This window comes from Siniperca chuatsi, linkage group LG14 (genome assembly GCF_020085105.1).
Source record: "Siniperca chuatsi isolate FFG_IHB_CAS linkage group LG14, ASM2008510v1, whole genome shotgun sequence".
NCBI classification, from domain to species: Eukaryota; Metazoa; Chordata; class Actinopteri; order Centrarchiformes; family Sinipercidae; genus Siniperca; species Siniperca chuatsi.
In genome coordinates this window covers 6,940,821-6,965,621 of record NC_058055.1, presented here as the reverse complement: position 1 = coordinate 6,965,621, position 24,801 = coordinate 6,940,821, and the positions used below count along the sequence as shown (strand labels likewise).

General features: G+C 40.4%; 2 protein-coding genes across 3 annotated transcripts; both read right to left on the bottom strand.

Moving 5' to 3' along the window:
- dhrs11a (dehydrogenase/reductase 11a) lies at nucleotides 1-15,112 on the bottom strand. The gene is made up of 7 exons (XM_044222903.1): nucleotides 14,730-15,112; nucleotides 2,890-3,099; nucleotides 1,927-2,021; nucleotides 1,530-1,659; nucleotides 1,239-1,331; nucleotides 1,072-1,137; nucleotides 1-972 (listed from the first exon to the last, which is right to left on the bottom strand). Exons 1-7 carry the CDS (start codon nucleotides 14,859-14,861, stop codon nucleotides 931-933), a joined length of 768 nt encoding a protein of 255 aa, XP_044078838.1. The 5' UTR covers nucleotides 14,862-15,112; the 3' UTR covers nucleotides 1-930.
- Nucleotides 15,113-16,114: 1,002 nt separating this feature from the next.
- On the bottom strand, nucleotides 16,115-24,646 carry ggnbp2 (gametogenetin binding protein 2). Of its 2 annotated transcripts, XM_044222886.1 has the most exons (14): nucleotides 24,510-24,646; nucleotides 23,535-23,660; nucleotides 22,571-22,651; nucleotides 22,138-22,391; nucleotides 21,569-21,667; nucleotides 20,081-20,194; nucleotides 19,751-19,960; nucleotides 19,434-19,608; nucleotides 19,138-19,326; nucleotides 18,877-19,006; nucleotides 17,829-17,954; nucleotides 17,546-17,694; nucleotides 17,251-17,460; nucleotides 16,115-16,878 (listed from the first exon to the last, which is right to left on the bottom strand). In XM_044222886.1, the coding sequence occupies exons 2-14, from the start codon at nucleotides 23,625-23,627 to the stop codon at nucleotides 16,675-16,677; spliced, it is 2,034 nt and encodes a 677-aa protein (XP_044078821.1). In that variant the 5' UTR covers nucleotides 23,628-23,660; nucleotides 24,510-24,646; the 3' UTR covers nucleotides 16,115-16,674. The 2 variants fall into 2 exon arrangements, with proteins under 2 accessions (XP_044078821.1, XP_044078822.1); XM_044222887.1 differs by lacking the exon at nucleotides 21,569-21,667.
- Between the last annotated feature and the right edge of the window lie 155 nt (nucleotides 24,647-24,801).

The following is a 24,801-nucleotide window of genomic DNA, read 5'->3' as shown; positions in this document are numbered from 1 at the left end:
TTCTGGGCAATCCGTTTTATTTATTCATTTAAGGAGAAATTTCAACTGACGATACACATTTATAGGGTATACATGTGCATGGAGTTAGTTTCTTCCCCTACATAAGTTTCCAGTGTTTCCTTATTATAATTCCTCATAAATTAATCCAAAGTGCAGAACAACTGAAATTACACAGGCAAAAAGGTGGATTGTAGAAACTCTTCTGCTTAATAGACAAGGGCATCTCTCATTTATACTTTTCCTGGTTCCTTATATGGGGTTGAAAACTGGATAGATCCAAACAAGGGAAAACTGAATGTGTTTGTGAAAACATACGGTGAGTAAAGGTAAAAGGATGGACAGGACTGTTGACAGTTAGTTACAGTGAGTACGACAGTATTGTCTATGGTTAGTGAGTATGAGACCACATCTATCTATAATCAAAAGTTAAAATATTTATTAAAAAAATTTAAACAAAAAAAAGGTCATTCTTATAAACAGCAATTACTCTTTCCATTTAATTTCAAAAAGATATGTCACATGACCTACAAAAACAAAACAAAAAACATGTGCAATCAATGGCATACTCTTCCCTCTGAAGTGATGGTCATGCAGATGACCACACAGCACAGCAGCAACTCCCTCCTTTGTTATTTGTTCCTACTATAGTTTGGAGTCAGCTCAGTTGAGGACCGGGCTCAGCAATTCACAAATACCAGGTTGCTGCATTCAGTAGTATTTTCGTAGTGGTTTATAAAGTCCACCCCCTTTATTTCCTTGCACAGCCTCCTTAAGGCTCCAGCCCTCTTTGACCACTTCCCTGCAGATCCAACACAGCTGTAGTTGATTTGTTTTATCACCCTCCCACCCCCACCCTCCTTGCCCAGCAGAGGCCGCTAAGGAGTCACCATGGCTGCTGTCGGTCTTCTCCTGCAGCTTCCTGTTTCACTGCTATGATACCTGCTCTACTGGCCTCATCTGCACATCTCCAATCTGATGACACAAATAAGGAAGATCAATACAGAAACCAAGCACCGTTCAACAATCATGCATTTGGTGGTATAAAAGCTAGAGAGAGAATGAAAGAGATACCTGGACATGAGGAGGGGCACTGAGGACAAATGTGACTGCACTGGCTATGTCTTCTGCTTTCAAACACTGAAAAGTGGAGAAAAGAGGTATTATTGATGCAACAGCACTCAGGTATTTTCTCTTTGTGAAATACATCTGTTGACTGTCAGTCAAACGCGCACTCTTACTTTCATACTCTCATACACTGCAGCTGCTTTCTCTGGATCACTGTTGTGGTGGCGAAAGGCAAACTCAGTCTCCACTATTCCAGGAGATATACACTGCAGGGGAGGGAAATGCATGAGAACTTAACTGCTTGCCGTTTCCACACCGGTACATACACAGACAAAACTTGCTTTCCCAAACTCATTTTAAAGTTAGGGCATACTGTATGTGGAGTTATTTATGTGATCCAATATGTGAGTAATAGCACATGCCAAACAAGAACCTGCACACTCGGAGGGTGACAACTAACTTACTGTGGCTCTGATGTGGGTGTTTGCTTCTCGAAGCTCTTGCCGTATCCCCTCAGTCAAAGCAGTCACAGCGTATTTAGTGGCACAGTAGAAATGCTCATCAGCACTTGGCACCACTCGGTGCCCACCCATACTGTAACAGGTAGAAGAAGAGAGATTGATTCAAACCCAGATTAAGGTAATAAATTCCTAATTCCTACAGTCTCTGATTTACTTTTCATGTCATTTTAAATGCCTCTACTTGCTCACTTATACAGCAAGATTTCTCACAAGTTAAGTTTATTTGTATGGTTTAATATCATATACAGTGTCTCTTAATGCCTGCCAGACTGAAATCTCCTTAAACAAACTGGCTGAGGTATTTTCAGATTAATCTATATAGATTATCTGTATAGCTTACCTGTTAATATTGATGATGTGGCCATCGTCCACATTCCTTTCCTTCATTGATTTGTATGCCTCACGGGTGCAGATAGACAAGGCTAAAACATTCACCTGCAGGTGAAGACAACAGCTGAAACCATTTATGTATCTGCCAATGTATGTTTCTATCAATCTACATATCCACTGTATTCAAATAAGGCAAGAAGCCAAATTCATGTTGTGTGAAAAAAACTATTAAATTGACATCATTTGCAGAAATTAATTGTGATTTATTGCTAAATCACATTTAAGACTGCCACGTGATGAAACTATATCAGTTCAGCTGACTGATGTTCACTGGGTCACTGTGTTAGACCATCTGAACCTGCTGTTCCTGTCCAGCTTGTGGCCTCTAAGCTGCTCCCATTGTGACATTGATAGACGGCAGGTTAAAGCCAACGTGGTGGCAAGATAGGGGGAAGTGACCAAACAAGGTCAGCATACAGATTAAACACAGGCTAAAAATACACTGCTGTACACATTCACGTGGGCTGCCATGACAACAGATGGACGAACGTTATGAATGCAGGACTCTGGAGACTTTAGAGGAGGGGGTCTTCGGTGGTCAAGAGCTCAATGAATCAGAATGTCCCAACAAGAGAAATAGTGCTGGCTTTCATTAGTGGGCTTTTGCTGTGCCAGGGCTTCTCCTCAGAGCCAATGAAGTAGCCTCTGTAAGGGGAGGGGATCAGTGTGTGTGTGTGTGTGTGTGTGTGTGTTATTCTTTGAACAACACAAGCTCTACAAACACAAGACTTCCACTCACACTGGGCAACCATTTCAGCTCCTCTCTCTGCTTTTCTGTTTGCAGCAACCATAAAATCAATATAACAAACGGAAGGGGATAATTCTAACTGCCTCTATTCTAAATAAATACTAAGTTGCTCTCCAGCTTGTTTTAGCCTAAGCATTTATATTTGTGTGTCTGTGATCCACCCACGTCAATCATGTTCCTCCAGCCCTCTGTCTTTCCGCTGAGCAAGGGCTCATTGTGGGCCAGCCCAGCATTGTTGATGCATACGTCCACGCCCTTGTGCAGTGTTTTGATTGCTGAAAACATGGATAGGATCTCTTCCTCGTTGGACAGGTCACACTTGTAAGGGATCAGTGTGCCACTGTAGCCTGCACTCTGACATTCTGCTGCCAGCTTCTGAAAAACACAAATCAGATCCAATTTAACAACATACATTTGTTAGAGGATAATAAACACAACATTTTAAACAATATAAGTTGCCATATAAGTGGCCATAAACTGATTATCAGGACTGTTTGGTAAAAGCTAGAAATGATTCACCTGCAGCACCATATTTAAGATAGACTCCCATGATAAACACCCTACCCACTTAGACAGAAAGAAAGCAAGGAGAACGTGCAACCATAAAATCAACACCAACACATTAGCTGAGGGCCAGAGGTAACCTGACAGCACCAGTGTAGCCAAAAAACTCCAGTCTGAGTATGTTCCTTACCTGATAATAAAAAGCATATTAATTGAAATTCCACTTTCTACCAAAATCCAAATCATAATAATCATAATCATCATGTATGAGAAGAAGCAAGCTTTGCACTGATGGGATGCCTCTTCCTTTGGGATACTGCTGGGCTGAGCTAGCTGCAGGCTGAGCAGGCTACACTCCAACCAGGTCAGCTGGCAGTCCACCACTGTGGGGTTTGATACAAACTGACACAGATCCCCCTGCCAGGCACAGCTGCACCAGTCACCTGATGTCTCGCTCTGGGTGCCAGTCAGACAGGAGGGGGCGTGGGTGACAAGGGCGGGGCTGGTGGTAGACAAAGATGATGCCAATACTGTGTAACACTCTGCCTGTGTGAGCATCTGTGCAGCCAAAAAAATTTAATGTTTAGAAAGTCGACCACCTACAAACTTTTAACACCTTACAAAAGCTACTGTGTATATTTTGGTGTGTGAGTCCTATTCGATACAGATATTTCCAGTGCAGCTACAATCGACCCTGATAGTGTGTTTTTTTTCTTCAGTGATCTAAACCAGTGGTTCCTAACCTTTTTTGTCTGATGTAGCCCCACAGCCGTCTCAGATTAACTCAAGTGCCCTTTAATTGACACCACCTGTCATGTTCCAAATATGTTCTTATGAATGGACGATAAAATGGTCATTTAACAGTACCGGTATTAGTTATATATAGAAGTGGCTATTGTTATAATAATTTTTCCATTGAACTGAATTTTAAATATTTAAGTTTGTTTTGGTCAAGTTTGTATACGTACTACTACCAGTTGGAGTGAAAGAAGCTGGACGCTTCAACCATTTATTTATTACTTTTAACACTAGGTAACCACTTCAACTTCTCTGCTTGCTTGCTAGCTAGTTTTCACACGCACTCATTTGCAACACATGGGTTAGGGTTAGTCAGTCCCACATAAGGAAACAGCAAGGGCTTATTTTTAGATTTATCACTTTGTACTGTTGTCCAACCATGCAAGACAAAATCCATCAAAGCACAAGATACTAACTTTTGCACAATGTGTAATGATAACACACCAGAATTCAGAGCAGCCACGTGATATGTTGAGGGTGTGACCAGGACCATGTAACCACCCCCAAACTCAAGCAAGCTAAATATAAAAAAAAGGTCAGGATTTATGTGTACATATGCCTATCTTTAGTTGAAAGCAACAAATTCATTCCAAAAAAGCATTGTGAGTAATGTGGGCAATCACAAACTGAAATAGACAAAACCTTGCCATGTGATTCACAACAAAATGATGATATCTACCTGGGCAAGAGCATCTCAGAGGGTGGAACTGGTTCTGGCAGTCCTGGCCAGGCACACAGTTAATAGACTCGCACAAATAAAGACATAATCACACTTCCTTCCTTGCAGCCACTGCAGCCGCTCCTCAAGGAAACGTAGTATACTTGTGAAATCTGATTTTTATAATCAGTATAAAATTGGATTGAGGGATCATTTTGGCTTTTTTCTAACAAAATGCGTAATAGGGTGAATGCACCCTTTCTCACACTTGGGAGTGTGCAGTTTTCCCTGCTCTTATTTTAAGCTGTTTAACTGGGCTTATCCAGAGAGAAGGCATTATCCAAATAAAGCTGTCAAAATGCTAAAAACACTGAAAACGTGTCTCATCTGTAAAACTACAACCAACTCTTTTGCCTGTGCTGTAGACAGGTGAACCACTACCTTTTGTCCATTAACTTTAACGTGAAGCTGTGATCACTGGTCTGTTCAGCTGCAGTAATGCCTTTAGTTAAGTATCTGAACTGCCTTTAGACCAAAGATCTTCACTTCACACTCGCCTTAATCCCTGGAGGGACAGGTTCTCAGGTAGGAAGGGGCAAGCAGACAGACTGCTGGAGAGTCTCTTCTTTATTCAGAAAGGAGGTTAACGTAAAAGGGGACGCCAGGCCAGTCTTTTGTTAGAGGGGCAGAATTAGTTGTGTTACTGAGGTTTAAGTGGGAGCAGCAGAGCAAACAGGCTGTGATCATGGTCCAACTACAGGAAGTCTCAGGCTGTGAATCTCTACGTGTGTGTGCGTGTGTGGGTGTGGGTGAGTTCTGGCACCAGCTGTACTGCCATGGCCAGTACCAGCCCTCATACTGGCCACGCCTACAGCAATGGCACTACAGCACGCTGTCTGACAGATAAGCAATCAGGCTTGAAAATGCAGCCGCAACACAGTTGGCAAATGCACTCTACACATGATTCATTCATCACGATCCAAACTGAAACTGGATATCTGCAGGTTAAGCGTGTTTGGCACCACACTTTTAAAAGACAAGGATGAAATATTAGTGTGAGAAAACCACTGAACATATCTCAATGACTCACACTCAGCAGTGCTGCTAAATGAGCCTTAGGGAAACACAAAATAAAACTGAAACCAAGTATGTTTGAGGGCACGGTGTACTGGAGGTGAACAGGACACGCCTAAAACAATCAAATGTAGCATCAGAATCCAATAAACTAAAATGTAAACAACTCATGACATTATGTAATTCGCTCAATGCAGCATTCACGGTCTGAACTACTTGGTGTACTCTTTTTTTTCTCCATCTTGTGTGTTTTTCTTTGGACAATATTTACATTTATGTTTTCTAAATGTTTTACATGTACAAACCTATTTTCATATCACCTGTATTATCAGTTACTTTCATATGGTTTTGTTCTTGGGCAGTTATAGAAGATTGCACATGCGTACACAGAGCTCTGTAACTCATAAAATCACTATTTGCTATTACCATGACAGTCTGGATAAGACCAATATTAAAAAATAAAAATACTTATGCCTAAAATTCAAAAGACAAATAATGTTACAACAGGTCATAAAGCCTTTACATGTTACAGTAATGTGTGTACATACACCCACACACATACATGCCTACATGGTCACATTCATGGCCTGTAACCCCTGCAGGGGGCTGTTACATAAGGTCTACAATGCATTGTCCCACACCATGTTCATCAATCATTCACCCACTCACGTGGAACTGGTGTAAATGGATCAGCAAAACAACTCGCTAGAGAAGAGGAAAGAGATAAAAATAAAGATGCCAAAGTGCTAAAGGCAGACAAGCTTTAAGTAGTGAGCAAGATCAATAGCACAAGGCAGCAGCCATGTGCAGACAGAGCTGAGAAATTAGATTTGTCTCAGGTTGACTCAGGTCTCCCAGACAAATGAGGGATTGTGTTATAGACCACTGTGCCTCATCTTATTCTCTGAAAAGACTGGTAGGCAGTTAAAAAAAAAAAAAATGTAATGCAGTCATAATTCAGCCAGTAACCCCTTCCGTCTTAATCCTCCCTGTCCCGTCTCTTAAGAACCTGTGACACACAAAACAATTTTGCCTGTCATAATGCATTTTCATCCTCATTACTGAGACTGTTGTCCAGTGATCACAAAAAGTGTGCAGAAGGAGGGAGGAAGAGAGGGAGGGTTGGCAGCCAGAAAGTGAAACAGAAGGAGAGTGAGAGAGAAAACAAAATATGAAGCATACCGCATTAAAGCTGATCAAAATACATTCAGATTTCAGTATGTTTTACTCTATAAGAAGAGTAGCTTCAAGGGAAAATCCACCCACTGAAATATAAGCAACTCGTCCCCCTAAAGCCATGAAGGAGAGAACCAAAACTGTGTTTGGAAATATGAACATTCACTAGGAGCTACTCCACAAAAAAACCAAACAAAAACCATAAGAGAAAAGAGAAATTTAGTCTTCATTTATTGATATTGACATTAACAAGAAGGTCTCTGAGGAATGCATCCAGTTCATTCTGCTAAGCCCTACCACTCATTATCCAGCTGAACTACTATTGTGTGACATACAATTAGACTCTTTCAAGTGTTGCCTGAGCACAATTGTACCAAGTGTGGGGTCAAAGGTGACAGCAGGCTGTATAATAGGATTGCAGCAAGGAAGAACACACACCGAAAGACTGCCACCAAAAGGTTTAAAGGTTGAACAGGGTTTTACAGTCCTTTAGGATAGTCTCATCAAGACAAGGAGATAAGAAAAAATAACTCCACTCATTGACAGACTCAGGCTTTTCTAGGGAGTTCCAATCAAGAAATAACCATGGGACAATTTAGGAAGCCTAGCAACACTTATAAATAATTTCACAAGCATTAGCCTAAGTGTAAATAACTTTAAATGTAAATGCCGTGCCTGTTGATGAGTAAGTTAAAAAACATTACAAGTGCATGACAACTGATGTTTTGTATGAGTATCTGGCACCAATGAAAAAGGCTTTTACAACCCTGACAGACTAAAGACAGAGCAGGCAGCCAGGTGTTGTGCAACAGACTGGTGTAACCAGTGTGGTGGCATTTCATTTTCCCAAACAAAGTGATAAAAAAAAAAAAAAACAGGCAAAAGCAGATCTTTATTCTAAATAAGAAAGTAAACAGGGCGAGGATGGCATTTCTGTCAGCAACACATCAGTACTAGATTAACTACAAAGAGCAGTCTTTATTCATATATTAATAACAAATGGTGCTCTGGTTCTCTTGTTTGTAGTTGAAACATGCTGAGGGGTGAAGCTTCCTTCTAATGAACCAGCATGCATCACGTGCCTCCTCCATCTCATGTGATGGGTTATTCCTGCACCTGATGCCGGCCATCGGTACAACAACTTTGTTCTCACCACACCCACCATACCTCTGAGGGTGGCCCTGGTACTAGCTATGAGACACATTATTATGCATGCTAAGTTTATGATAACCTGAGCCAACAAAAACAGACATAGGAGAGTCTCATGGAGACAGTGTTGATCTGACGCGTCCAAAATGAAAACCTTTCAAACAGGGCCAGCCTGAGCTTAGTCTATTCAGCATGTGAGCTTAGAGCAGCCATAAAATGTTTCCAATATCAAACAAACACCCAGCAACAAATCCAATTTGGCTGCTGTTGAAGCGAAAACAATCCAATTTGCATTCTTTCTCGTCAACCCCTCCCCATTTTGGGAAATACTGAACTTGCTGAACTCAAGTTGTCTCTGTGTTTGTGTTGTGGATTCATGAAATCCTTTCACCACAAAGTGCTTTCTTTTGCACTCTGCTCACTCTGCTACAAATATACATTCAATTACAAGTGCTGGCAGGCTTCTGCAGTTGCACTTAGCGTTTACATGATGTCTTCCTCCCTCTCACATTAGGCCTCCTCATTTAAATCCACACACAATCTCACAGACTGTACATGCAGAGAAGAGCTTTCTAGCAAGTCTTCAACAGGACAGGACAGGACAGGACAGGAAGCGTCCCACCTATCAGAGCAGGAGGCCTGGGGAGGGAATGTCAATGCCAGTAAACCTTACACCTTGAAAGATAATAAGCACAGAGGACAACACAGTCGTGGTCTAGGGAGAATGGCTCATAGGGGTCACTGAGTTGTCTAGACCACTGACTGTATGAGACCCCAGTGATCTAGCATAAGTAATTAAAAACACTCCTGATATAAGAGCTTTAAATAATTTATACAGCGGTGAGAAGATGTTTGACTGACTTAAGTGTTTTTTCATTAATATGCAAGTAATACTGGTTGTATTACAGTAATACTGTATTGCAGTAAGAAAACCTCTTTGCTAGAGTTACTGACAAAGTAGTGAGTATATCTCAACAGATTTCAGTAGAGTACAGTCAGAATAGACGAATAGAATTGAGATCTTAATATCTGATTCTACCTGCTTATCAGCATCACCTACCCTTATTACATAAATCTGTGTCTACGTACCCATATGTCATAGATATCCTCGAAACAATCTAGACTGCTACTTTGGGAGAATTCATATATAAAAGGAAATGCTATTATTTGTTGTGTTGGTGAGAATGTTGCTTCTCTTGGGGGCAGAATCCATGGAAACATGATGGATTATTAGTTAAGTCTTTGTCAGCTCACAGCTCAAGTGGAAAATGTATAGTCAGTGGAAAAGCGTTCTGCATGGGTAAGACAAAAGCTTGTGAGCTGAAGAAGCCATGAGGTAACTCGATGAGCTCAGGAGAAAATTGACATGGGAACTCAAATAGCAACTGTGCAGGTGAAGACAGCAGTGCTGTGATTTCTCTCACAGCCGATGACAAGTGATACAGCAAAAAGCACAATGTTAAAACATAATGATTGGACTATTCATAGATACTGTATTTAATGTACATAATCTAAATGGGGCTTTGCAATACTGCAGTGGGTTTGCACATCACACATTTCACTAAAATTACAAAAAGCATGAAGAAATAGAAAAATATATAAAGAAGAATCAGGACACAGACAAAAAGAGAGACAGAAACACAAAGTGAGGCAGAGGGTGTGAGACAAAGAGAGTAAAGCTGTCTGACCTGACCCACTTCAAATCCTTTCTGGAGTGAAATCTATTCACTGTGAAATAACGGGACGGGCTGTCCAGACACAACCTGCAGGAGGTGGTTGAGACAGCCTCAGATTTGCAGAGAGAGAGACACTTTTATTGTGTCACCTCAGCTTCTGAAGCATGACTGAGCACCTTTTACCTCCTTCAGAATGGGCACCAAATCGAAGCTGGTCAGCCAAGGTCTTAAACTGACGTTCTGGCTCATCTGCCCAGGGCTTCCAGTTTTAATTTAGAATTTACTCACTCAAATACAAGATGCTTAGGCTAGTAAAAAAAAAAAAAAGTGTAGAAACTACTGCTTGTGCAGAGCTGCAATCAGGAGCCAGTTTGATACAAGCCCACTGAAAAAAAGTGTGTTGGTCAGCTTTGACAAAGTGTTAAAACAGGCAAAGACAAGAAACTGAATATAACTAATGCATTCAAATGTCATTAGCTCAAAAGGCCATCAGCAGTGACAGTCCAGATTTAAAAAAAAAAAACCCAAACAAATCACCTGAGTTTTCTTATCCCAGACTGTTTTCCTTTATTGCTGACAGCTGAGCACAATCGTCTTTGGACATATTTTATAAAGAATCTCTTCCCAATCTCTTGCTAACACAGGCTCTCTGTATGCCACCCACAAATCTGTTTAGCACTAAAAACCCAGAAATTATGATTGCTAAATTTATCTGATCTAAAATTTCAGCAGCCAAAGCTTTGAATTTTGACAGATGCCTCTATCATGGGTCGCCTCAAAGCACCCAGGAAATGTCAGTTTCACTGTATCGGTCTTACAAAACAAATAGATATATTTATTATCTAGAAGCGGATGTTCTTTCTGCATTTAGCCTTGGTCAAAACAAATGTGACTACTTGCAGTAAGGATAGAAGTAATTCTGCCCTGTAAAAAGCACATTTTAAATGAATGCCTGTTTAAAACACTGAATCATTCAGAGACATAGATATACAATTTTATTGACCAGTGAAGGGACACCAGCTGAAATTGTGGCCCTTCTTTCTGGGTCTTGATATAAAAAGCCACATCCATTTATTCATGATGAATTTTTTTATACGAACACGAAGAATTAGGTTTTGATATTTCTTGTCGGCCTGCATACAGTACGACACAAACTATACTTTCCAGGAATCAATAGATGCATAGGCGACCATTGAATTATGTGACAGACCCCACCCCACCCCAACCTCCCCTCCCCCAGAGCAACGGCACTGACACTAATCTCCTCTACACCAGCCCTGCCCTGTAGATAATGCAAAAACATAGAAATGCTACTTATGGTTACCTCATATTTACAAGGTGTAGACATGCACTTAATGACACTCATATTAGTAACCAGGTTATGGGAGATTCAGATAGCAAATGCTGTTCTACATTTCATTACAACTCAATAAGTTTCTTTTGTGAAATCAAGGTTAGCAAATAAATATAAATATATACAAACATGCATATAGTTGTATTCGTCTGATGGTGATCTCACCACTGAAATCTAATTCTGCAGTGCTTGGTTGTAATGAAAATGTGCATACATACGGCTCTCAATGGCACACTTTTGGACTGCACTGCCCTATGCACAGAGGCCACTTTTAAACCTTTTATAACCTCAAACAATACACTGTGTGAACTGTGAAGACATTTCTCTTTCGGCAAAATAAAAGCTTCTTCCACTGGTCTTAAAGGGTTTCACAAGAGTTAATGAGAAGCTGTGTTGCTGCTACTTGGATGCGGCCCTGTCGTCTCCATTCCTGCACAGAGCCCATGGTGACCACACGTCTCCGTTCAGCTCGCTGCTCCCCCACTGCCTACTCTATAGTCTCACAGACAACAAAACAATACTGCAGCCACAACTCTCCACTCCGCTTTCTCCATGTCAACCTATTACATTTGAATGCATTTCTCCCTTTCATCATTGTTTTATCTGGTCTGCTATAAGTGGGAATATTGCTGTTGGAAAATACTGACCATAAAAGCTTTATTTCCCCAAGTAAAGAAATAAACACCAAAAGGGAAGTCAAGAACAATTGCTTAGTGATGGACACTTGCATCCCCCACTAGCAGCATGCCAGGTTTGGCACAACTACAGCAAGAACCCAGTTTACATAGCAGAGAGAGTACAATAAAGGCTTTGTCCCTCAACTCACACAGACAACTCTCTAAGGTCTTGTACAAGTGATGAAATCTGTCATAGAATGGGAGAGATGGAAACCTGTGGCTCTATACAACCTGAGATCTCTCTCTTGTTTGGCCAAATATTTAGTTAGTTGAATCTAAGCTTCCGTTTCATGTATCGTAATCCATAACAAAGAATAGTTAGGATTGCTCTGACTGTGATGTAGTCAGCTCTTTAATGCCAACTGACTATGTATTATCTCGCCTTGTTTTAGACAGGGGCTGAAACAAGCTGCTGCAGTTAACTTTTGATAGGAGGTGCCATGTGACCAGAGTATGAATGGAGGGAGGCTATCTATTGCGCAATTCAGACTCACTGTATGTATATATGGGCATGGGTGTGTGTGTATAGTCAAGGTGGGAAATGCTTGCATGTAAGAAACAAGACGTGAAGTGAAATATGGAATCATTTATGCATTTTTCTTCTTTTTTTAGACAGAAAAAAAACCCTCAACTTTGAAATGACTTACATGCCTGCTTGTAACTCATGCTTTCACAACACCACCATCAGCAGAGTTCCTGAAACTGATGTTGTCCAATACCTTTGCTAAGCTTTGCCAAACGATGTTACTGCAAACTGTAAACGGTGCAGCAGCAGAAACGGGTATAACAGCGACAGTAAACTAAACCCCATCCCATGCTTGTGTCTTTTGCAAACAGCTTGACACTGGGATATTGCAGGTCATCAAGTTTGATATAACACGGTATCACATGGATGACCCCTTGTTGAGAAACTGGGCTGAACCGGAAGGCAGTTGCCTTTGCCATAGCTCGCCTCTTACTGTTGACGGTGAACTGTGGTAGGATGTACATTGTTCATCTCTTCAGCCAACCACTCTCCCAACTTGGTGAAAGACTTACAATTCACTTCATATTGATTTAATAAACGTCATATTGATTAAATAAACAAAAATGGACTGTTGTCTGAAAGGATATATCTATTTAATGAATATTGGCTAACTACACTAGTGGGCAACTAACTGTTTGAAAAAAGTGATAATTCATATGGCTGCTACCATAAAATGTTACTGTGTTGTATTATTCACAGTAGTGAATACACACATGGATGTACTAAGGTGATATTATATAGTACAACACCTAAATACTCAAATATGACAGCGTTGTCAACAACCACAGACACGGCAAGCTACAGCACTCTGCTTTAAGAAACACACATTAGCTGTCTAATGAGTGGCTAAATGTAGATGTAGTAGGCCTTCTGCAGCGCAGTGCTGGAAGCTAGGACAAGTATGGAGCGAGGAGAGTCTGGCTTAATTATTGTCTGACAAGATAAGCAAGTTGCAGTGCCTTATGGCTTATGGTTAGACAAGACTTAGTGGGGAGAGGACACTGACACCTGCACTGGAGGAGTGTCTGACTTCCAGTCAATACTTCGAAGTCTTTGTGCCGCAATGTGTGTCACAGAAGTTAAACTGCAACTACTTCATTTAACAATTTAACTTTGCCTCACATATTCACCTTAAGAATGAATACATTTCTTAATTACAGCCATAAATTCACCGGTTCAATATGCGGACGACAAATTCACGCGCAGTTTAAACATAATCACCACTGCTGGCACTAATTACTTTCATAATCGTGATCAGAGCAGGACTTAAATAATGTTTGAGCTTGTCTTTTATTATCATAGTGGGTGTGATTTAAGCTCTCTGTTATACAGCTAATTGAGCATTGACCTAAAAAATGTGACGTGTGTCGGATCATGTTGGTTCTCAACCACATCAGAAATTAATATTGCTGTACAAATTCTAGGTGGGAAAAATGAAATAAAAAGGAGTTTATGGAACAGTTTGTAAACTGAGATTTACATGGCGTGGCTTGTTGTAAACTGATTTTTATAAAAATATATCCATGGTTAGGGTTATATAAGGTAGAAATTTGGGTCATTTTTATCAGGATCTTTTTTTTGTAAGCCTATTGATTGAGTCACAGTAGAGAGCCTGAAACTTATCAGGAAAGACATTCTTATACACTCTAGACAAGACTTTATTTACAATGTCCCACAAGACCGGGGACACTCCTGAAAGACCCATGGCCATCCACTGACACCTCTTTAGAAACTGCGGTGAGGTAACTTGACTCTACCTGAAAGGTCTGTGTAACACTGGCAGTAGATGAAGGATGGCAGGGTGACCCACTAGTTACTGTCCCACGCAATGGTCAGTTGGGGCTGACCATTGAGCATGACAGCAGTGGCATCACATTTGCCTCATGTGGTGGGTGGTACTGTGTGCCATCAAATACTTTCTCAGAGTAGAGTAGAATACCAGGGTATAATAATAACCCTATAATATTCATATGGGAAACTGGTAACAATAGCTAGTCGGGATTGAGCTATGGTTTAACGATACACCTCTTATGATGCCACTGTTCCTATAGTCTATAGTTATTTAGGATTTAATACTAGTAAAATATGTTATTCTTGTAAAAGTATTAGGATTAATGGGGTACATTTTCCTTAATGAAATTGGTTACCTAACGTAACATGATGTCTGACTTGTTCATTTCAACAAACAAAGCTGCAACGGCTGCATTACCTACATTTCACAAATAGCTTAAGTGTCCATATAACTAGCTTTAACGTTGGTGCTAAATGTTTCTAACTGAAGTTGTAAAGCTAATGTTAGCTAGCAGTTAACGTTAGTTAGCTAGTTTGTTGTTGCTGTCATAGAGCTAGCTTCTCCAATGAGTGGGACCGACTTATTTCACAGCTGTCAATGATTTTAAATTAGATTGCCCACCTCTATTTTGTCGACATTCCTGGCACAGCCGACAACCCTCATGCCTTGCTGGACCAGTGCCCGGGCTACAGCCGCTCCAATCCCCACCGAGGCTCCGGTCACCAGGGCCACTCTGCCTTTCCACCGCTCCATCTCCCCCGTACTGTACACGAAACAACAGCTCCTGTGCTATACTTCTGTCTGCTTAGTTCAAGATGTCACAATTGCAGCTATCAGTTTTATGTACGATTAATTCAAACGGAGGGATGCAGCAGCTACAGCCTCCTGTCTCAGTCTGTGCAGCATCCAGGACAGCAGCGGGCAGTGTGCCTAAGTCCGGATCCATGCGCTCCTCTGGATGAAATATGAAGGGCTCTGGCGTGCTTGGTTCACATCACCTCCCACTTTCTTTTTGAGCCCTGGCGCATGGAGCGCTCTCCGTGTGTGGTTATCTACCGCCACCTACTGGAAAAAACTGAAGTGTTTCGCATGTTACCTTCAAGTTTTCCACGTAATCAAATGTTTGCGTCGGGAAATAATCAGTAAATTAAGTAGTTTTGATAACCAGCAAGTTATTTGAGAAATCTAGCCCTACTGAGATATTCCCTATTACAGTGCGCTTCAGTGCAACCGATATTTTAAAATATTTCTTCAGAACAAAAATAACATTAAAACAGAAACATACACCAATGACATTTACACATATTATAAAGTCATAACATTTAAGTCAGTATATCATAGATCTCACTGTATCAGATCAGACCAGAGTGTCAAGGTTTAATTTAACACCTTCCAGGTTGGTAAATTAGTTTAACTGGGGACGCTGACACTTCTGATAGATAGCGAAGGTAGCAATATCTTCCCACATTTGCTGAACGTAGCTCCAGGCACTGTGGAGAGTAAATTGGAGGATTTGTTCCATCATTCACAGCAAATTACACAAAGGATTATTTATACAGATATACATCTCGTACCCGATGGCAGACAATAAATGATCAACAGTGAATAAGATATAACTTCAATCAGTTTGATACTAAAGCCCATATTTTGAATAAATAGTATTCCACTTTTCAGAAATTACAAAGCCACAGTCTATTTAGTTTAGATAAATATCGTTTCTACATTACTGACAATGGAAGTTTTCCCCCAAATGTCCAGTTTCCTTAGCAAGGACTAAAACTAGTCTCAGACTATGTCAAACTTCAAGGGAGCTATACATTGAACAGTGTTCTAAACTCAAGACTAGGCTTTCTACTCGTCTGGTGAATTGGCCCTGTGTTTATATAATTGGTAAGGGCCAGGAGAAAGTGGCTCACAGAATAAGACCTTTAGTATTTATCTATCTTACAGGACCAAAATATAAATTAACTCTTGTAAGGTGAAGAAAAAAAAACAAACATCAAATGTATAATGCATATTAATAAATATTCTTTATTTAGTAAATTTTGCACATTGCGCTCTTAACATGACACCCAAATCCTTATTACAAATGGATGTTTATTCTCTGTAAAATCTTTATCTTTAGAATTTCTGTACACATTTAATGGTACAACCTTTACCACTACACTGAAGTGTCACCAAAGAGAAACAAAATAGAAACAAAAAAAGATTAAAAAAGAAAACACAAAATAAGACTCCTAAATGTATCCCTAATGTCACAGCTTGCAAAGCTTGATTACTGATTCCACTGTGCTCTTACCCAATGACCCTACAGAAGACCAACAACAAATAGCTAGGCTTGGTCAAAGAGAACAATTACAGGTGAGAAAGTGGCCACGAAACGAGATGGAAAAGTGTGTTGGTGTATAAGTGCAAAAGAGAGAGATGATCAACAGAACTTAAGAATCACATTTACTTTAAAGGAGAAACGACTGAACAAGACACCAAATGTACTTCAGAATTATCTAAAGATGTTGCAGTAGTGGTCACAAAGTGTTTTCCGCAGGGGAAGATGTTATTAATGCAGTTAGTTGACACTGGTGGTGGCAAACCACTTTCCACAGACTGGTTTACTCCGCTCAGTGGCACGGCAGTAGTTGGTGAATTTCTCTTTCAGGAGCTGTCGGTACTGGTGGCGGTTGTTGTAGAAGGACTGGTTTCTTTCTAAAAATGCCTGGATTTCATCCTGTGTCAGGCAATTCTCTTCATCTGAAGTCACTTCTGAATCATCCTGCATTAAAAACACAACCAGAGTGCAGTAGGTTACATAAGAGCCAGAATCAAACCAGTGTATTAATTAATTCTTTCTAAGATAAAGTAAAAGGTGGTTAAATCTAAAGAATTCAAGCTCTTTATTATTATTTTTTTAAAGCATAAACTATACATCTTTCAAACAGCAGACATTTTTACTTAGATGTGCCAGTTCCAGGGCCCTGCCACTGTGTATAACGGCTCACTAGCATGGCTTACTGGCAAAGCTAAAGAGAAGAGAGCTATCACTAATGTTATTAGTTATAACTGTGCTTGTCTTACTATAACAAGTCAAAACATCTCGTGAGCAAGGTCTATTTTGTGAGTATTTTAAACTACATTTCTCACTAACCAGAAGTTCCACGAGACTTATGTTTGCCTCTGGAGGGCTCGCATGAAGGCGGAGGTTCTTTTGATGTGCTGTCCATGGTAACCGTAGTGCAATGCTGGCAAATGTATCACCACATAAGGAAAAGATTTCTTTGGTTCGGCAGGTGTGCAATGGTGGTGGATTGTGGCCTGTTGTGTTCCCATCTGACATACAACCTTCACCTTGTTGTCCCTGCGGAAATGTGCATACTTTTAGTTGATACACAGCATTATATACTCTGGATACAGCTTGTGAATTCTACAGGTTGTCCTCTCACCTGATTGTTGCATAAACCCTTGCCCTTCCTTTTCTTCTTTTTACTCTTGCATTGAGTGTTTTCCTCAGAGTGTGGCCAGCAGTCCACACAACTGTCTATTCCATCCTCCTCTTTGTCTTCAGCACAGTGATGGGCGTTTGAGTCATCTCCTGCAGAAGGTAAACAAAAACATAATGTGAGAAAAAAAAAAAAAAAACTATACTGTAATGTTTTGTAATGTTTAAAAAGACCCTGAAATGGTTTCTGTTGTAAGTCCTCTGCATAAGAGCTGCTCAAACCAGACCTGCTTCGTCATGGTTGCATATTCCCTCAGAACAGGCAATATCAGAACCTTCTCGCGATCCTGTCTCACTGCCCTCGATACTTGAGGAGTAGCCGCAGTCACTACCATTGCTGTGTGGGGACAAATCTGGAGAAACACATGGAAAAACGCATTATTTTTTAAACCTCATTATTTGTTCTACCAACAATCTTGTCTTGCTAATGCAGTAACCTCCATAGATACATGTTTAATGGCTTGTGGTGATGTTTGTGTTAGGGCTGCCACTTTTTATTCAGAATTCCAACTTTCATTGAAACGTGGACATTTTTTTATATTCAAACTGTTCCTGACCCATTCGAATTCTAAATATACAGTCTATAAGCGCAACAGACCGTTTGAATGGATGCTCCTAAAATTCATTATCAGCTTGACCCATTGCATGCCCTACTAACCTTTCAGTAAACTAAGCTAATAAATAATGGAGGACACTAGCGAGCAAAGCCATGCTGATCAGATAATCACGACACCAAAGTATCTGAAAAGCAGTGTGTGAAAGTGTTTTGGGTTCTACACCGTAAATGGCAAAATTACCAACAAAGATAAGGTTGTTTGCTGATTTTGTAAGCAGCTGCCTTACTCTACAACGATAACAAATCTAAGGACTCACCTGCTAGCTTGCACCCCAAGTGAGGCACCAGAAACGAGTGGAGCAATGTCAACTGTACAACCTTGTCTGACGGTCTACTTTTTGCCACACTCATCCCCAGGCCCCTTGCCAGAAGCTCGTAAAAATGCCATCACCAATAAGATAGCAAGATTTATTGGGAGGATATGCGGCCCATTGGCATTGTTTCAGGAGAAGGTTTTCAGGATAATGACAGAACTGGAGCCACAATATAAAAATCCAAGTCGCACCACAATGTCACGATACATAGCGCAGTTGTATGATACCACACAAGAAAATATATAGACCATACTATACTGGGGAGCGGGGTTTACAGTATATGGGTTGCGTTCAAATTTGTCTGCACTTGATTTTGTGACAGCCATACTCTGTGTGCATTTTTACCCTGTTTGGTGTTGTCTGGGCAGCTACAGGAAGTGCTTCCATTGGTGGCGACGCTCTCATCACATCCGGCCTCCTCTTCATCGTGGCTACCACAGCCCTTGCAAGTGCCCTCCACAGACTCAAGAGAACCCTGCAACACACCAAATAGGCCGGTCTTAAATAAAAGGCAAACAGTGTGTAGCTGTAGATGAACACAGACGTCTTAAATAATGTGCATGGGGAGCTTCATGTCCCAGACCCTCAGTGTCGGTGGAGGATTACCTCGTCCAGATTTTTCTCCTTGTCCTCTGCCTCCTGTTCAGATATTTCAAAGCCACACTTGTTTTTGCGTCGATTTTTTCGCTTTTGCCTCTTTTTCTCTTGCTTCAGCTCTTTGGCCCTTTCCTCCTCAGACAGCTCCTCGACAAACTGCTCTAGCCGGCTGATCCCCTGCATCTTCTCCACTGCCATCTAGGGGCATGGTAATAGATACATTATCACACAGCCATAATCCATTTATCATCTGATAAATCAGTTTGAAATTATACCATACACACACTGGCTTAGAAGTTATGTACCTCAAAACTTTTGCGTAGCGCATCAATTCCCAAGTGGAACAACATCTGCCAGGTCTGCTCCTCTGCTCGTAGTTTTTGCCAGATCCTGTGCAGCCGCTCATAGAGGTGAATACCCAGACAGGTCAGGACTTCTTCTTGTGCAATGTCAATGGTCTTGGCATGTCTCTCTCTGCGTCTTAAAAAAACCCAATGTCATCAGCCGAATGTATAAATACACTGAAAGGAACATGCAATTATAGAAAATGACTCAAATAAAACTGAGTGAATCAATGGTGAAAATGAGCTCTGTAGCATTCACTGTTTAAATCTTTACTTACTCATAGCCTCCTGCAAACTCAGGCTCTGCCCGGCCAAGGAGGTGAGCGATGAAGTCAGTCTCGCAGCACACATGGATGTGGCGTTCGTGGGGGCAACAGCATAGTCCCTCATACAACGCAGCGCAATACCCCTTCTCTTTACTGCAGTCCAACTCCCCCACCAGGATGTTGTATGCCCTCAGCACTTTATTCTTACAGTCAGTGCAAAACCTGTGGACAAAAAATTAATACGTAGTTAATCCAGTTATTTTTAAACCTCTAACACAATGTTTAAGGGAGGGGGAAAAAATCATTATGGAAATAAAGGCTATGAGTATAGTCACACTTTACCTGTGTTTACGCAAGTAGGTCTCCAGCGTCTCTAAGAGACAAGCACTATCAATGAGGACCACCTCATCCCTGCACTCCTGAGACATCAGCTCCCACACATCCATCCAGCTTCCCCTGTAAGCAAGCATACGACTATTATAGCTATGCCATCACAATACACAATCATGATCTTTTAAACCTACAGTAACTGATTTTTTGGTCATTTGGGGGGTAGCAGAAAGCTGTATACACAACACTGACACACCTTTTAAGCTAACATGGTGAAATTGTTTGCAACGGTTGCTTATTTACACTTCCAGCAGACATGGAGCAACATTAGCATTCAATAAGAGTTGTGTGAGTATTCACTCATTTTAGCTCCAGTTTTGGGCTCCACCAACTCCTGAGGGAAATATCTGGTGATCCATTCCTAATGTCCACACTGGCTTAAAGCATGCAACTGCTGCTGCATGTCCCCAAGCACTGCTTAAGGATTTCTAACAGAAAGAAGTATCCAAATATTACAGCAGAAGTGGCAGGAGATAGACATGTGGTACTGCCTTAGTTCAAATTGCAGTAATTATCCATTTTAGAAGGATAACATGATATTTATTGAAACCAACACAAGATAAGTAACTTCTACCTGTTAGCCTAGTTAATAGAGAGCACCAACAGTAGTACTTGTAGATAAGTGTATCTTCTAACTGCAGGACTGTTTCCATAGTGTTACTTTCTGATATAACAAAAGACACGGTCCAAATACCAAGCAATGTGTTCTCATTCATAATTATGTTACAAGCATATATAGTATGCAACTAGGCTATATACTAAAGTTGTTAAAAAACAACAACTCTGATTTATCCTCCCCCACTGGCCAGAGGTATTAAAGTTAGTATATCTTTGATCTACAAAATTTTATATTAACATTACATGATTCTGGGTAAAAACTACAACTGCAGTTAAAAGCTGTACACATCAACAAGCTTTAAAGACCACACTGAGACAACTCCCTAAAAAGCCTCAAACACCACATGTTGGTTTCTGTCTAATTTTACGTTTGTCAGTCAAAATGCTCACAGACTTCCCAAACTGAAGCTTAAGTTTGTATATATTAGAAACTATCCAGAGAGAAAAAAAAAGAAAACATCAAACGATATACAGTTATGACTGGCCCAAAACAGAGAGCTTCTGGAAGCTGGAGAAAGAACTTAACTCAGTCTTTTCTGGCTTGTGTCTACGTGAAGGCGGACACAAACTGTCCAAAGGGAAATAAGATGCTACATGCGTCATCTTCCAATGTAATTCTTAAAACCTACCACTCAGTTTGTGCCCCCTTCACTATGGTTTGATAGAACTTAAACACACTGGTCCTGCCAGCTGGGAAAAGTTACTCTTCCACTTCTCAAATGCAACCTCTTAACACTAACATCCTGAATGTTGTTTAGAGAAAAAAGCAAATGATACAGCAGTTTGATGCAAAAAACACATGAAAATAGTCATATTACTCACCCCAAAGGTTTAGGTTTGTGTGTGTCTAAGGAGTGTAACTGGCAGCGTTTGTTCTTTTTACTTTTTGGAATGGCGTCAATCATGTCATTCAACTTTGACCTGTAAAAAACCCAGAAACTTTATAAAATCCCAATATTGTTTTCAACAGTTACTAAAACATAGTAGTGCAAGTTGCCTATTTGCTACATCTGACAATAAATAAGAAAAAAATGACACTGTGTGTATTTAAGATGTGCATAGTTTGAAGTTCATTTTTTTAAAAAAAGGACTTAACACACACACACACACACACACACACACACACACACAAAACTAAACAGATGGAACCTACTAAAGAGGAGAGCAATGGGTCTACTACCGAGTACTAGAGAGCAGTATTTCAGCTTGGTATAGCATTATCCTAATGTAGTATTCCAACAAACCCAGAGAACAATATTTGAGTTCTCTCTTTTTAACCAACAAAAGCACTTGTTCATATTCAATGAGAAACTGTTAGTTGTGGCTGGTCTCTTTTGATACATTGTATGATCAATTTGGCAATGAAAGAAACACAATTCTCTGTATCTTACCCATGGATGTAGAAGAGGGTGTAGAGCTTCTTTACGTCTGCTAAACAGGCCTTGGTGACAGAGAGCATGCCCGTGGGTTTCACTGTGAGGGGCTCCAGGGCCGGGTTCCCAGATTCTACTAAATGTGAGAAGAGGCGCTCCACACTTCGTCTGCAGCCCACACATGGCACCAGCTGAGATAATGCACTGTACACCTCTCTGGATGTCACCATCAGGGCGATATTCAAGTCCTGTTGCTTCAACTTGGAGTGATACTAAAGGCCAAGGGATCATACATCTGTTACCACTTTGTTGACAAGTCCCATGAAGACAAACTACACACTTTTCGGCTGCGCTTATGTACATAATAGTAGGAAAAGAGCAAAAATTCACATGCTTTCATATATTTTAATAGGGAGCACTAAATTAAAATTAAATTAATTAAAATACTCACCAACGAAAATTGTTTCCAATGAGAGGTGTTTATTTCGTGGCTGTCAACATCCATGACACTATCAGAAAATTCCATCACCATCTGACAACAAGAGGCAATAAACAACAGTTAATGTACATTATAGACATTCTCAGAGACTCACATCAGCCATGCTGGGAGTTGTGACTAGGAATAACCATGTCTCAGAGAAAGTCCTGTGTCACATGCCCATAATCAAGTCAAGATCATCTTCTTGGTTGTTTAAGTTTATACCACTGCCACAAAAAATTATTGATGTTGATTGGCTGGCAGGTTATTATTTTCCTGAAACGTACACTATAAACCGACGCCTCAAACTCAGGTTTTTACCATTCTAAATGAATGTGCCAGTTTTACTGTAACTGTATATCGCTAAAGCAGCAGTACTAAGGCTTCAGTGCCTCTGTTTAGCTAGAGAGCTTTGAGCTTATGAACACAGCAGTTAGGTATGAGTGGGACAGTAACCTCTGAGGTGTACATTGAGCTGTACAACTAATATGTCATATAACAATAAAAAACAAAACATGATTTTACTTATATTGCATCTACATCAACACAAGAAGTTACAAAAGTCAAACTGGTTGAATACTTTGTGATGATATTGCATAAAGTGTGTCATTTCTCATCCCTACACAGCCACAGGAATTTACTTGTTTGTCTAAACCTTAAGCTTTCTTTATTCGCTATCTAACAGATTGTGCAACAAGTTTAGCAGAACCGATAGAATGTTTGTCCCTCAAACAGGTTGGGACTTAACATTTTGATAATGATCAGTGCTTGGTAATAACTAAGCCTTTACTTCTGGACATTAAATCAGGTAAGGAACTGATGTGGAGTGCTAACACCTGACCCAAAGAGGCTTATGATTTGATGAGTTGGCCTCTTAACACCTGTGATCTTCATAGAAAGTCTCCTTATGTAGCGTTATATGGGAAAGCTTATTTACCGTGAGTGTATCATCGATATACAGGGGAATCTGTCTGGCGAGAAATGGGTAGTCCTCTTCCCCTTCTCTGCAAATTGCTACCAGACGTGCCATGACTTCTTCCAGTTTGATTCTGGTGCTGCTCGCCTGCAGGTGACACACAAGAGACCGACTGACCACATTTGACATCAGTACAGGCTACACCAAGCTAATGCTAATCTATTGCAGGTCATTGCGGGCTAACTACAACATCACCTCGTCATTACAATAAAAGCTATCTTACAGACCACTAGACACTAAAACACGGTACAAAATGCCAGCCATTTACTGACGTTGACAACATCTGATTTAACGTTACTAAGACCGTTGCAGTACAAACAGTACATTCGTCTTGACCCAGATTTAACGAGCTAAGTTAGCAAAAAAAAAAACCTGGAAACGAGAGATTGGAGGGGAAAGGGGGTATGATGTTTTAGTTTATAAAATCTGTTTGCAACAGTTTTCGCTGAAATTATTTAAGTTATAAGGACAGGTTGAATAAAACTAACGTCTATCTGCTGGACAGAATAAAGCAGTAACACAGGCGGCAAGCCAGTTAACGTTAGCCTGCTAGCTAATTTAATTTGCCAGTACGATTTAAGAAATTGAGGAAGCCGGTCAATGTATTCTATGCGATAAATCCTAAAGCGATTACTATACACTGAAGTTTTTAATACGTTAACAAATAATAAATATGTTGCAGTGTTAACATATATTGTATACGCCCTGTCGATGCCAGCAAACTTGGCTAACTTAAGTTAGCATCGCTGTCCTACAAAGCTAACGTTAGCAAGCTTGGATACGGCTAATATAAAGTTAAACTGGGTGACTGGCTACTTAGCGACTGTCACTTTCATCAGCTTCTCTTTATAACGTTTAAAAGATTGACCATAATCTGCCACACTGACAAAAAAAAAGGGACGTCTGACTAAAACCAATTATCGTTTCTTTACTTACCCGCTTCTGTAAGTCCCCCTTAAAAAAAAATAAACAAGTGCGACAGTGAGTGAGACTGCTACGGTGGCGGAATCTTCATTACTGATTTGACCTTTGCCCTCCGCACGTAGTAGCTGACGTTGTAATGCGTGTGGCCTCCAGGGGGCGCACTATGGATATATTTTAGGAAGGAGAAAATATTCATTCATACAAGTAAAGCTGTTATAAATCCAGTTTGTTTCACATGAATAAGTGAGCCCTAAGGATTTCCACTTCTTAATTTTTATTTGCTTGTTCTTTTATATTAATCAGT

What these genes read in the sequence shown, in the direction of transcription:
- dhrs11a (XM_044222903.1), bottom strand. Translation starts at nt 14,861, where the DNA reads ATGGAGCGGTGGAAAGGCAGAGTGGCCCTGGTGACCGGAGCCTCGGTG. An exon ending in CACATCATCAATATTAACAG is followed by an intron (nt 1,660 to 1,926) that starts GTAAGCTATACA and finishes TACCTGTTACAG; the next exon opens with TATGGGTGGGCACCGAGTGG. An exon ending in CAGTGTATGAGAGTATGAAA is followed by an intron (nt 1,138 to 1,238) that starts GTAAGAGTGCGC and finishes TCCACTTTTCAG; the next exon opens with TGTTTGAAAGCAGAAGACAT.
- ggnbp2 (XM_044222886.1), bottom strand. Translation starts at nt 23,627, where the DNA reads ATGGCACGTCTGGTAGCAATTTGCAGAGAAGGGGAAGAGGACTACCCA. An exon ending in ATATCGATGATACACTCACG is followed by an intron (nt 22,652 to 23,534) that starts GTAAATAAGCTT and finishes TCTTGTTGTCAG; the next exon opens with ATGGTGATGGAATTTTCTGA. An exon ending in CGCTACGCAAAAGTTTTGAG is followed by an intron (nt 19,327 to 19,433) that starts GTACATAACTTC and finishes CCATGCCCCTAG; the next exon opens with ATGGCAGTGGAGAAGATGCA.